Here is a 13,883-nt window from a genome sequence, read left to right as displayed (position 1 = left end):
TTGGCCAGAAGACCTCCCTATACTGCTCCTCAACCTGAAATCTACTTCTGTTGGCAAACATAGTCTTTCTCCTTATGAAATAGTCATCAGTTACCCCATAAATCTGGAGGAAGGAACATATGCATCAACTTTACTAAAAGGAGACATTCTGAATTATTATCAGGGCTCATTGTCAGCTTTTATTTTTATCTTTTTAAAATATATTTTATTGATTTTTTACAGAGAGGAAGAGAAGGATAGAGAGTTTGAAACATCGATGAGAGAGAATCGTCGATCAGCTGCCTCTTGCACACCCCCTACTGGGGATGTGCCCGTAACCAAGGTACCTGCCCCTGACCAGAATCAAACCTGGGACCTATCCAAGGCCGATGCTCTCTGAGCCAAACTGGTTTCGGCTCATTGCCAGCTTTTAGAAACTGACAAATTAATAACATTTCATTTCACTGCAAACTCCTGGGAGAAGACTTCAAAAACCACTTAGTCCCGCTGGTGTGGCTTAGCAGTTCTATTATAGAGAAAGGATAAATGGACATATTAAAATATTTCTTCTAATTAATTTCCTTTCAATGTGCACGAATCCGTGCACCAGGCCATTAGTGTATAATACAGAGAGCAAAACTGCCATTCTCTATAACACTGTCTCAGTCCTTTTAGACTTTGCTTCCCAGTAATTGTCAAGCTCAAATAAAGTCACAAAATTTCTCTCCAGGTTTCAATGTTTCTTACCTTGACAACATCTAGAGTTTCTTGTGGATAGTCACTCAACAGCATGACCTAGTGTGTGCTGGTTACTGGGGACAAAAGGATGAATAAGACCAAGTCTCTGCCCTCAGTTTCTACAGAGAAGATTCCCAATGAACAGGTGATTTCAAGTGTGGTAAGGACTATGCTAGAAGCACACATGCAGCAGAGAATTCTGTGTGATCCTGAGGCCTCTCCAGCCCTAGCATTAGCCTTCAGACTGAAGGTTCCCAGGTTCAATTCTGGGTTGCAGGCTCAATCCCTAGTGGGGGGCATACAGGAGGCAGCTGACCAATGATTCTCTCATCATTAATGTTTCTATCTCTCTTCCTTTCTCTCTGAAATCAATAAAAAATATATTTAAAAAATAAACAAACAACAACAATAAAAACGATCCAAAGATCTCTCCTCTAAAGAAGTGGTAAAGAATGACTGGAATAAACTGAGAAAGGAGGAAGTGGGGTGGGGGTGGGGCAAGAGGCAGAGTGCTCTAGGCAGAGTGAAGAGTATGCACAATTTGCTAGGGATTCAAGACCTGAAGTTCTAGTGAGGCTGAAGACAAATGTGTGACATGCAGAGTAAGGAGGAAGAGAAAGACTTTCCCAAATTCAACTTTCTACCTCCCAGTTCGCAATGGGGCCGGGCACACAGTAGGCCTCACTAAATACTTCGGTGAAGTGTCCTTGGACCATCTCCCAAGCTGCTATCTCTTTGTTAATCTGGCAGACTCCCACTCATCTTTTTTTAATTTTTTATTTTTAATATATTTTATTGATTTTTTACAGAGAGGAAGAGAGAGGGAAAGTTAGAAACATCAATGAGAGAGAAATATCGATCAGCTGTCTCTTGCACGCTCCCTACTGGGGTTGTGCCCACAACCAAGGGACATACCCTTGACTAGAATTGAACCCGGGACCCTTGAGTCCGCAGGTTTCGGCTCCCATTAATCTTTGAGGGTCCTTTCACATTTGTCCCCTCGGTGAGGCCTGTATCCAATACCTATTCTCTTTAACAGAGTTCTTCATTTAACCCACTATTCTGCCAGAACAACTATTGTTTCCTTTTCATTTATATTAATATGTAAATATTTTAAAATATTTTTTATTGATTTTAGAGAGGAGAGGAAGCGAGAGAAATGTCAGTGATGATCAGCTGCCACCTGCACGCCCCACACTGAGGATCAAGCCTGCACTGAGCAACACTGGCCAGGCTAAATGTGAATTTAATTATATATACTCCTATGCATTTTCATCACAATCTTCTTTACTAGACTATGAGATTCTCAAGAACAGGAACTAGTTCCATTTCTAGGTAGATACTCGTCCATGTTTGCAGAGCAAATGGATGTCCTTTTCAAAGGACTGTTCCTTAGTCCTTCCATAGCAGAAGCCCTTCTAGAAGGAACTTTCAGTGCTCCCAGCCCAGCCTCCCACTGACTCTGAATCAGGGCAAGCAGCCTGGCCTCTTTAGAGGTGGGGTTCCAGCCATAACCGGTCCCTGCCTAACCCACTTCCATCCTCCACACCACATTTCCCTCTTAATTTACTTGGCTCCAGCCACATAGCCTTCTGTTTCTCAAATAGGCCCAACTCATTCCTACCTTAACGCCTCTGCAGTTCTCTCATTTTTTAAAATTATTATTATTGATTTCAGAGAGAAAAGGAGAGGGAGAGATAGTAACATCAGTTATGAGAGAAAATCATTAATTGGTTGCCTTCTGCACACCACACACTGGGGATTGAGCCCCCAACCTGGACACGTACCTTGACCCGGAATTGAACCGTGACCACCTGGTTTATAGGTTGTCGCTCAACCACTGAGCCACGTCAGCCAGGCCGTAGTTCTCTCAGACACTCTTCCTCCAGAGTTTCAAATGGCTAACGCTTTCTCATCATTCAAGGCATCTCAGACATTACTTCCTCAGAGGTGCCTTCCCCGCCCATTCAAGAAGCCCCCGACCCACCACTCCCCTCTCATCCTCTCCTATCAGATCTGAAATCCTCTTGATTATTGTTCATATTCTTACACCCTTAGGAGGACCCTGGTAGTCAAGATTTTTGTCTGCTTTGTTCACTACTGTATTTCCAATACCTACACTGGTCCCAAACACATAGTAGGGCTCACTGAATACTTGAGAGAATGAACACAATCAAAGTGGCTTTGGGGATCTTGAGTGTGAGTATTCACCCATTTAACACCTTTGCCTATCTCTGGGGAGTCACAAATATTCAATTAGCCCATCCATAAAATGGACCACATTTGTGTAGATAAAAAGAGATCAATAAATTCATAGATACAGCTGAAACCGGTTTGGCTCAGTGGCAGAGCGTCGGTCTGTGGACTGAAAGGTCCCGGGTTCGATTCCGGTCAAGGGCATGTACCTTGGTTGCGGGCACATCCCCAGTAGGGCGTGTGCAAAAGGCAGCTGATCAATGATTCTCTCTCATCGATGTTTCTATCTTTCTCCTTTTCTCTGTGTAAAAAATCAATAAAATATATTTAAAAAATAAAATAAAATAAGTGGAGGTAATATGTTAAAAAAATAAAATAAATAAATAAATTCATAGATACAGACAACAAAGCAGAATGTAGAAGGGCCGGGTGGGGTGGATGGGGGGAAGGTGAGGACCAGGGAAAAGGGTCAAATATATGGTGTCTGAAGGAGACTTGCTTTGAACGGTGATGATTCACCCCAATACATTTAGTTTTACGCCCTAGCCAGTTTTGCTCCGTGGTTAGAGCATGGGCCAGAGGACTGAAGGGTCCGGGTATCCATTCCCCTCAGGCGCATGCACCTCGGTTGCAGGCTGGATCCCGGCCCCAATCTGGGTTCCTGCAGAAGGTTAGCAATTGATGTCTCTCTCTCACATGTATGTTTCTGCCTCTCTCTGTGTGTCTCCCACTCCCACTCTCTCTAAAAATCAATTGAAAAAATATTCTCGCGTGGGGATTAAGCAAATAACCCCCCCAAAAATCGACACGTATTTAATTTTCAAGCTATCTTAGCATGCTGGTGCATAACAAGCCATGACACAGGACAAGGCAGCGGTTCTCTATGTGGGTGTAGATTGGGTAAGCATATTTTCAAGAAGCACGATATCTCAGATTTAGGAAAAGCATCGCCGATAAAGGAGAAAAGACAGCGGAGGAGGAAAAGGGAAGAGCGGAGGAGGCAACAGGGTCCGCCCTCCAGGTGGGGCGCCCGCGAGAAGCCCAGGCCCGGCCGGAGCGCACGTGGCCTCTCGGGCGGAGCGGACGTGCTCGGCCGCAGCGGAGACCTCCGAGCCGCGCACAGGACAGACGCCGTGAAGCTGGGTCAGAGCCGGACCGCGAGGCCCTGGAAGGTCGGGGTGCAGCGGCCGGGGCCCTGGAGGCTGGGGAGCCGCGGAGGCAACTGCATCTGGGCTCTCCATCCTTCAGGGGCGGCTCGGATTGGACGCCTGGGTCCTCCTGACCCCTCCCTTAGGGGCGGGGCTAGCCTATATGACCAATGACAGGTCTTCCAGAGGCCCCGCCCCCGGAGCATCGCAAGTGTCCAAACCCGGGGAGCCCTGTCCTGGTTGGGGGGTTGCGTTAATGCGAAACCCGCAGCTGGTGAGTGCGCACCCCCAGGTCTCCGCACCACCCCGCCTGCAGCCGGCGCCCCGGAGCCCACCCGGCGCCCGGCAGTGACTCGGCGCGGGAGGGTGGCGACGCGTTGGCACTGGAGATTCGCACTGCTCTGGGCCTTTCTCGCAGGGATGCGTGGGGTGAACAAGTGTCTTCGGAGCTGGTCGCGGGCAAGTGCTGGTGCCTAGGGCCGAGCGCGGTGGGGGGGAGAGGGCCAAACCCAGACACCAGGTTGGGCTGGACAAGCCATGGCTGCACCGTCTTGCCTGGGCTGGGGTGCGGGGGGGAGAGGGGGATTGTCCTGAGCTTCTGACCCAGCTGCCCACCCTAGGACACCAAGATGCCTGACGAACAGCAGATGCTGAAGGAGGAGGAGATGCAAGAGGAGATGGTGCTGCTGGTGAAGGATGAGGAGGAGGGCCAGGAGAAGTATGAGGTGCTGAAGCTCAAGATCCCCGTGGACAAGAAGGAGGTACGTGTCCCACACCCCGATCCCTAACCTGGAATCTGAGGATCAGCAACCCATCCTTCTGCCCCACTGCGATGCTGAGGTCAAAGAGGTGTCACACCTTCTGTGCCAGCGTTTGTGCTGGGTGACCATGTACAGATGTTCCTTGGTTCCCATGGAGCTTGCTGCGTAGCACTGGCAGACTGCTGAGTAACGGCGCAGCTACAATCCTGCGTGATGAGAGCAGCCACCAGGGGGGAGAAGCCCAGAGCTGGGAACCTAATGCAGACTGGTGGGGGAGGGGCCAAGGTTAGGCAACAGAGACCCCTGACTCTTGGTAGCATTTACTGTTCTCCAAATACGGTTTTAACCTTCTCAGTTCTATAACATAGGTAATATTTGTCCCATTTTACAGGTGAGGCAACTGAGGCCCAGGAAGCTTGACAGTTTGGCTAATCTGAGACCAGTGCCAGTGAGGGGTGAGGTGAGTGACGTCTCCAGGCAGAAGAAATGGGCCTCTCAGTGGCTCAGGGGGTGAGTGGGGCACTGGGAGAAGCCTGGATGAGCGTGTGTGGCAGGCGGGTAGGGCATTTGGGATTTATCCTGAGGGTGAGGCAGGTTGAAAGGGAGGAGCTTTAATGTGAGAACATGAGTTGGGTTTCCCCATTCCAGCCCCGAACTGCCACAGCCTCCAGTGCCGCCCTGCTCATACCTGGAGAACTCTGGCTCCGCCAGGTTTCTGGGCCCAGGCTCTGGTTTCTTCCAGCAAGGGAGCCAGTTGCCAGGGAAAGAACGTTCTGCTGCCCCCTAGTGGGTGCGGTGGGCCCTAGGGGGCGGGGGCTGGCTGGGTTGGCCTCTGCTCCCAGTCACAATAACTACAATAGGTAGGTCTGTTTTTCTCAGGCCTCCTAGCCCCTCATCCTAGCTTAGTCTGCCTCTTCTGGCCCATGAGGATCTCCTGATCTCCCCATTCCACCTAGGAGTTAAGAACGCAGACTCCAGCCTGGCCGATGTGGCTCAGTGGTTGAACCTCAACCAATGAACTTGGAATTCACAGTTTGATTTCTGGTCAAGGCACATGGCCAGGTTGCAGGCTTGATTCCCAGTGAGGGGTGGAGGGTGTAGGAGGCAGCCAATCAATGATTCTCCCTCTTCATTGATGTTTCTCTCTCTCTCTCTTCCTCTCTGAAATGAATGTAAATATATATATTTTTTAAAATAAAGAGAACTCAGACTCTAGAGCTCAGGGTAGACTTCCATCTCCATCAGTCACCAGCGGTATCACCTTGGGCAATCTCTTAAATTAATCTTAATATCTTTGTGCCTCACTTTCCTCGTTTGTAAAAGTAAAGTCATGCCCGCACCGACTTCTTAGGGTTGTGAGGATGAATGAGTTAATACATGTAAAGAGCAAGAATTGTGTATGGCACATCCTAAATACTAGGTAAATATTATTCATATTTATTCTTCTTAAACTTTAAGGCCTTGGTCTGTCATCCTTCTGGAGGATTGTTTTAAATATATATATATTTATATATATACACACACACACACACACATTTGGTATTGATTTCAGAGAGGGAGTGGGAGAGATAGAAACATCAATGATGAGAATCATTGATCTGCTGCCTTCTGCATGCCCCCTACTGATGAACGAAACTGCAACCCAGGCATGTACCCCTGACCACAATACAACCCGGGACCCTTCAGCCCCCCGGCTAACGCTCTACCCACTGAACAAACCAGCGAGGGCCTTCTGGAGAACTCTCAACTCATTTTTATCGAAGACCTTTTGGGGCTGTATCCCGGGGCTGGGTGTGAAAGGGATACCAACATGGAGGCCTGGACAGAGGATTGAGGGCAGACATCTCAAGGCAGTGGGGAAGGTTCACAGACAGAGCTCAGCGGGGACTTGGCAAACGGAGGCAGAGGAGGGGCATTCCAGGAGGAGGAAGCAGCAAAAGCAAAGGCTCAGAGGAGACAGGGCCGGAGAGCTCCAGGTGCTGGGAGCGAGCACAGGGATTACACACCGCGTGAGGTTACCCGGCTCCATCAGAGGCTCCCAGCAGAGGCGGCAATTGGCTTTCTGTCCGGAAGATCACGGCTGTTGTGGGAGAACAGGCCATGGGAGGCTGGCGGCCTGCGCTCCGGCAGTGACAGCCGTGGAGACAAGACAGAGTGGGGGATGTTTGTGAACCTTGATTGGGCCGGCTCGAGCTAAGGATGGGATGGAGGAGGCTGGGCATGGCTAGTCATGAATCGTACAGAGGGCTAGACCCCGTTAAAAGCATCGGTTCGAATCCCAACTTCACCATTTTTCAGCTTTGCCTTGGCTTTCTCAGCTGTAAAATGAGATAATGAAAGTGAGGTTTTTGAAAGCCAGACTGAGTGTCCTCTGGGTGCCTGGATGTGGAGGAGGAGGGCAGGAGTGAGGATTACTTACACATATCCCATCAACATCTAGCACAGCACTCTGCCCACAAGATGGCTCATGAGCTTGCTGTGTGGTCTCCCCGAGTCTGTTTCTAGAAAATTGTCATCTCCCAAGCTCTCTCCAGTGCTGACATCCTGTATCTCTTCACTGTCATCACCCAGTCCCAAGGCCAGTCATTGTCCAGAACAGGCCTGAATCATGCTGCATGCAGGTGCCGAGTCATTCTCTCACTGCCTATCAAAATCCAACATCTCCAGCCCTAGCTGGTTTGGCTCAGTGGATAGAGTGTTGATCTGCAGACTGAAGGATCCCAGGTTTGATTCCAGTCAAGGGCACATGCCTGGGTTGTGGGCTTGATCCACAGTGTGTGACATACAGGAGGCAGCTGATCAATGATTCTTTCTTATCATTGATATTTCTATCGATCTTTCCCTTCCCCTTCCTCTCTAAAATCGATAAAAAATATATATATTAAAAAATTAAAAATCCAACCTCTCCTTAATGAACACAAAGATTTTTCTCCAAGGCCTGTGCACATCTAATCCTCTCTCTCTCTTTGCTCAGACCTTTGAGTGTTTTTCTGTTTCCCTCAGGATAAAGTCTCAGCTCCTAGGTCTGCCATTCAAAGCTCTGCACCCCATGACCTCATGACCCAACACCCATCCCACACCCAGCTTCAAACACACCTGCCCTTTCTCACCTCCAAGACTTTGCCTGTGTGGTCCTCCAGCCTGTAACCCCTCTTCACCTTTTCCACCTGCCTTCTCCAGGGGTTGTCCTCTCTTCTAGATTAAAAGTGTCTTAATTTTAACAAGCATACAAATCACCTGAGAATCTTGTGACAGTGAAGATTTTGATTCAGTAGGTCTGTGGTAAGACTTGAGATTCTAACAAGTTCCCACTGATGCTGATAAGGCTGGTCTGTAGCAAAGAGCTAGACTCTAGAGAGGATAGGATCATATTACCTAAAACAGTGTTTCCCAAACTTCTCTCATGATGAGAACCACCTGGTGGAGTTGTTAAAGTACAGATTCCTGAATCTGTACTAAGAAGTGCTAAACTAGAATTTTTGGGAACATATAGGTAAAATTGTATACTTAACTAGTGCTCTAAGCTTAATTGTACACTTAACTAGTGCTCTAAGCTTAATTGTACACTTAACTAGTGCTCTAAGCTTAATTGTACACTTAACTAGTGCTCTAAGCTTAATTGTACACTTAACTAGTGCTCTAAGCTTAAGTATACAATTTTACCTATATGTTCCCAAAAATTCTAGTTTAGCACTTCTTAGTTGGGATTCAGGAATCTGTATTTTAACAACTCCACCAGGTGATTCTCATCATGAGAGAAGTTTGGGAAACACTGACCTAAAAGAAGGGGATTCTGAAAAGGGTCCCGGGCAGGGAGACAAGCTGTGCGGTGACCTCACACTTGTCGGTGAGGTAGAACTGCAGCAGGGTTAAGAGAACAGGGGTTTTGGGATGATGAGACTTGGAGCTCAGACCCCAGTTGTGACACTGATTGGCTGTAGGGCCTTGTGTGGTCACTGTCCTTCTGAGTCCTGTTTCCTTCTCTGTAAAGTGGAGCTAATGACACCTAACCCACAGGGTTGTGAAAGTTTACCGAGAACATGGTGAAAAACACTTAGCATAGTTCCTGGCACAGAGAAGTAGTTCATAGTAGCTGCTGTCATTAATTGGACAAGTAATAGCTGAGGAGGAAACTGGGAGCTTTGCTCTGATAAAACAAAAAACAAAACAAAAAACAAAACAAAAAAAACACACACACACAAAAACAAACAAACAAAAAAAACACACACAAAACATAGCCAAAACCGGTTCGGCTCAGTGGTAGAGCCTCGGTCTGCGGACTGAAGGGTCCCAGGTTCGATTCCGGTCAAGGGCATGTACATTAGTTGCGGACACATCCCCAGTAGGGGGTGTGCAAGAGGCAGCTGGTCGATGTTTCTTTCGCATTGACGTTTCTAGCTCTATCTCTCTCCCTTCCTCTCTGTAAAAAATCAATAAAATGTAAAAACAAAAAACAAAACAACAAAAAAAAACATAAACAGGAAGACAAACTCAAAAACTTCAAGTTTTAGCCGAAACCGATTTGGCTCAATGGATAGAGTGTCGACCTGCGGACTGAAGGGTCCTGGGTTCGATTCTGGTCAAGGGCATGTACCTTGGTTGCGGGCACTCACCCAGTGGGGAGTGTGCAGGAGGCAGCTGATGGATGTTCCTTTCTCATTGATGTTTCTAGCTTTCTATCCTTCTCTCTTCCTCTCTGTAAAAAATCAATAAGATATATTAAAAAAAAAAAATATATATATATATATATATATATATATATATATATATATATAAAACTTCAAGTTTTATATATCTTACTATACTACATTGTATCCCCATTGGACACTCTTAGTATAGAGCAAATACTATTCTTTTTCTTAAAAAAAATATATTTTTTATTTTTTACAGAGAAGAAGAGAGAGGGACAGAGAGAAACATCAATCAGCTGCCTCCTACACACCCCCTATTAGGAATGTGCCCACAACCAAGGTACATGCCTTTGACCGGAATCGAACCTGGGACCTTTCAGTCCGAAAGCTGACACTCTATCCACTGAGCCAAACCGGTTTTGGCAATACTATTTATTCTTATTTTTAAATCTAATAGCTGTAGAATTTAACACATGAAAGGGCCTTGACTGACCACCTAGTTTGGTATTTGCCCATTTTTAGTCGCATGTTTAGCGCTCACTACTGTGCTGATTTCTTTATTATTTTTTTCTTATTGATTTCAGAGAGGAAGGGAGAGGGAGATAGAAACATCAATGATCTGAGACAGGGGTCTTCAAACTACGGCCCTCGGGCCACATGCGGCCCGCAGAGGAGTCTGATCCGGCCCGCCAGGTTTTTTGGGCAGTGAGCGCAGCCGAGGTGTTACAGTAGGAATTAGTAGTTCATATAGTCCGGCCCTCCAGCTCTCTGAGGGACCGTGATCTGGCCCCCACTTTAAAAAGTTTGAGGACGCCTGAATCATTCTTGGGCTGCCTCCTGCAGGATTCCTCCTGGGGATGGTGTCCGAAACCGGAGCTTGTGCCCTGACCAGGAATTCAACCTTGATCTGGTTCATGGGATGAGGCTTAACCAGTAAGCCACACCAGTGGGTCTATGCTCATTTATTCAAAAGCCTGGATTCGCTTTTGGCCTGGCTTCTAAGTCGCCATCCTCTCCTACCTCATTGGCTGCTCCTCATTTTGGTGCCTCGGTTCTCTCTGCCCATCCTGTGGGTAATCTCATTCAGCCTCAAGCTTTAAAACCATCTGCAGGCCGGCGGCTTCCCAATGAACATCTCTGGCCTAGGCCTGTCTCCTGAGCTCCAGATCATCAAGAATTGGAGATGTGACCTGAAACAGATCTCGCCCTTCACTTGCTCTTCCCACCATCTTCCTGTCTGCAGTTGGCAGCTCGACTTTTGTTTGAACCTAAATTCAAAATCCTTGAAGTAATTTTGACTCCTCTTTTCCTTACATCTCATGTCTGATCTTATTTATCATATCAGTTATCTCAAACGGCAAAAATATATTCAGAAGCAGACCACTTCTGTCACCTGGGCCTGAGCCACTGTATTCTCTTGCCAAAATTCTCTCTCTGGGCTCCTGTTCTGCCTGCTGCCTCCTCCTGCCCCAGCATCCTGATGGAGGCTTTTAAAATGAGTCTGATCTAGCCCTACCGGTTTGGCTCAGTGGATAGAGCGTCAGCCTGCAGACTGAAGAGTCCCAGGTTGGATTCTGGTCAAGGGCATGTACCTTGGTTTCGGGCACATCCCCAATAGGGGGTGTGCAGGAGGCAGCTGACCTGTGTTTCTCTCTCATCGACTTTTCTGACTCTCTGACCCTCTTCCTTCCTCTCTGGAAAAAAAAAAAAATCAATAAAACATATATAAAAAAATAAAAATAAAATGAATCTGATCTAGTCATGTTCCTGCGAAGTACCGTCTAACGTCTCTAATGGTTCTCCATCAATTTCATATTCCAGGGTCCTAGGCTAAGCGATCTCCTCCAGGGCACCCCATCCATTAACCTCCCCTCCATGCATTCGGCCCTACGCACTTTTTCTGGTCATTCTTGGGGCTTCACTGGGAAAACCCGTGCCTCAGGGTCTTGCTGTGCCCTCTGTAGCCTGCTTTCTCACTTGATCTTGTTACATCAGTTTTTTAATCTTATTTAAATTTGAAACATTCACCTAATATCAGCCCTCATCCATTTTTCCCGAAAGCAGGAATTTAAAAAATATAATACTGAATCCCAGTGCCTAGAACACAGTTTGCACATTGTACACCCTTAATAAATACTTGCTGAGTTATTAAAGAACAGGCAGAATGACACAGGGCATGCGCTATGGACATTAATGCAGTACCTAATTGTGCGCAGCCGGGCTATGAGGGCGGCACCCTGGCTTCCCTGTTTTCCATCTGCGGGACTGAGCATGCAGCCTGCAGAGACCCAGGTCTCCTGCTCCCGGACCTGTGGGTCAGGACTGACCTATCTCTTCTTTCCCTGCAGATCGCAAGCAAGGCCTCCGCGCAGCCAGCCGACCCCGCGCGCCCACACGCCTGCCCGGACTGCGGCCGTGCCTTCGCGCGCCGGTCCACGCTGGCCAAGCACGCGCGCACGCACACGGGCGAGCGGCCCTACGAATGCGCCGAGTGCGGCCGCGGCTTCTCGCAGAAGTCGGCGCTGACCAAGCACGGCCGCACGCACACGGGCGAGCGGCCCTTCGTGTGCACCGAGTGCGGCCAGCGCTTTTCCCAGAAGTCGGCGCTGACCAAGCACGGCCGCATGCACTCGGGCGAGCGGCCCTACAAGTGCCCGGAGTGCGACAAGACCTTCTCCGCCGCCTCCAACCTGCAGCAGCACCGGCGGAGCCACACCGGCGAGAAGCCCTACGTGTGCACGCAGTGCGGCCGCGGCTTCTCCCAGAGCTCCAACTATGCGCAGCACCTGCGCGTGCACACGGGCGAGAAGCCCTACACCTGCCCCGACTGCGGGCGCGCCTTCGGCGGCAGCTCGTGCCTGGCGCGCCACCGGCGCACGCACACGGGGGAGCGGCCGTACGTCTGCGCCGAGTGCGGCACGCGCTTCGCGCAGAGCTCGGCGCTGGCCAAGCACCGGCGCGTGCACACGGGCGAGAAGCCGCACCGCTGTACCGTGTGCGGCCGCCGTTTCGGCCACCGGTCCAACCTGGCGGAGCACTCGCGCACGCACACGGGCGAGCGGCCCTACCCCTGCAGCGAGTGCGGCCGGCGCTTCCGCCTCAGCTCGCACTGCGTCCGCCACCGCCGTTCCCACCTTCTAAAACGTCTCTACATGTGCACCGTGTGCGGCCAGGACTTCCAGCTGCCCCCGGGCACCTCGGCCGCCACCGTCTCCGAGCGCTGCCCCGAGTGCGAGAGCAGATGAGCCCCCTGGTGGCTGCGGGCTGCTAGTGCTGGCTGAGGAGGAGCATGTCAGGCCCCGACCCCCAGGGGCTGGACAGGGACCCCGGGACCCTGGTTTGGGAAAGGGTGGGATGGCAGAACTGGCTGCCCGGGACGTGGGAGACATGGCAAATCCCCTCCCGGGATTTTTGGAGACCGCGGCCTCTTTCCCCTCACTACAATCCTCGACCCGTGTTAGTGAATAAAGTATTCCATCTTTACGCACACGTGCCTGTGAAAGAGGTCAGTGGGGAGAGGAGCAAAGTTGGGGTTTCCCCTGGGTGACCTAAGTGAATCGTCATGGAACCAAGAGGGGCTATTAGCCCAAAAGGGTTCCCGGAACTGGGTTTGTGTGTGTGGAGTCACCCCACCCTCGGCCCTTGGTTATGTTCTCATAACCTCTGGTCTGGAAGGGTCCATAAATGCAGCACATTCGTTACAAATTTCTCCTATGTGCTGGGCATTGTCCTAAGTACTCTATCGACACCTAAACTTTACAACCCCATCAGGTAGGCGCTATTATTTCATTTTAGATGAGGAAACTGAAGCACATCAGCTAAGTATGAAAAATGGCATTTGATCCCTGATGGCCTGTCTAAAAAATCTGGCCTCGCCGAAACCGGTTTGGCTCAGTGGATGGAGCGTCGGCCTGCGGAATGAAGGGTCCCGGGTTCGATTCCGGTCAAGGGCATGTACCTACCTCGGTTGTGGGCACATCCCCAGTAGGGGGTGTGCAAGAGGCAGCTGATGGATGATTCTCTCACCGATGTTTCTAAATCTCTATCCCTCTCTCTTCCTCTCTGTAAAAAATCAGTAAAATATATTAAAAATAAATAATCTGGCCTCTAGGAAACTGGCTGGAATCTCACAGGAAACCCACTAGAAATCAGACCTCTCCCTGCAGGTGGGAGCTACACCAGAGAAACATGGGAGTGGGGCCAGAAGCAGGCACCTGCTGAGACAGAATCTGGAGGTGGTTGAACAAAACTTGTACTGAGGGAGAAGAGTACCAAGAGGCTGTCTTCCAGAGGTTCCTGAGCCTCGCACCTGAAAGTAACTCCTTGAATGGCCTTTAGTCATGTCTTTTTTAGGGGACTGTAAAATGGACCAGCCCCTACACAGACCCTAACCTCCATGGAAACCCAACAATGCCCTCTACCATTCCACA

General features: G+C 49.3%; 1 protein-coding gene across 4 annotated transcripts; it reads left to right on the top strand.

The window, feature by feature from the left end:
- The first annotated feature begins 3,938 nt into the window (after positions 1 to 3,938).
- Positions 3,939 to 12,940, top strand: LOC118704930 (zinc finger protein 771). Of its 4 annotated transcripts, none has more exons than XM_045572492.1 (4): positions 3,939 to 4,335; positions 4,682 to 4,822; positions 5,214 to 5,282; positions 11,802 to 12,940. In XM_045572492.1, the coding sequence occupies exons 1-4, from the start codon at positions 4,225 to 4,227 to the stop codon at positions 12,696 to 12,698; spliced, it is 1,218 nt and encodes a 405-aa protein (XP_045428448.1). In that variant the 5' UTR covers positions 3,939 to 4,224; the 3' UTR covers positions 12,699 to 12,940. The 4 variants fall into 4 exon arrangements, with proteins under 4 accessions (XP_045428448.1, XP_045428450.1, XP_045428449.1 ...); XM_045572494.1 differs by having other exon boundaries at positions 3,939 to 4,520; XM_045572493.1 differs by lacking the exon at positions 5,214 to 5,282 and having other exon boundaries at positions 3,940 to 4,335; positions 11,799 to 12,940.
- Positions 12,941 to 13,883: the final 943 nt, after the last annotated feature.

Source organism: Pipistrellus kuhlii, unplaced genomic scaffold, assembly GCF_014108245.1.
Source record: "Pipistrellus kuhlii isolate mPipKuh1 unplaced genomic scaffold, mPipKuh1.p scaffold_m20_p_48, whole genome shotgun sequence".
In the NCBI taxonomy this organism is placed as follows: domain Eukaryota; kingdom Metazoa; phylum Chordata; class Mammalia; order Chiroptera; family Vespertilionidae; genus Pipistrellus; species Pipistrellus kuhlii.
Note: the sequence above shows the minus strand (reverse complement) of the source record. Positions and strands in the feature narration are given on the sequence as shown.

What these genes read in the sequence shown, in the direction of transcription:
- LOC118704930 (XM_045572492.1), top strand. Translation starts at nt 4,225, where the DNA reads ATGACCAATGACAGGTCTTCCAGAGGCCCCGCCCCCGGAGCATCGCAA. An exon ending in TAATGCGAAACCCGCAGCTG is followed by an intron (nt 4,336 to 4,681) that starts GTGAGTGCGCAC and finishes TGCCCACCCTAG; the next exon opens with GACACCAAGATGCCTGACGA. An exon ending in TCCCCGTGGACAAGAAGGAG is followed by an intron (nt 4,823 to 5,213) that starts GTACGTGTCCCA and finishes CCCATTTTACAG; the next exon opens with GTGAGGCAACTGAGGCCCAG.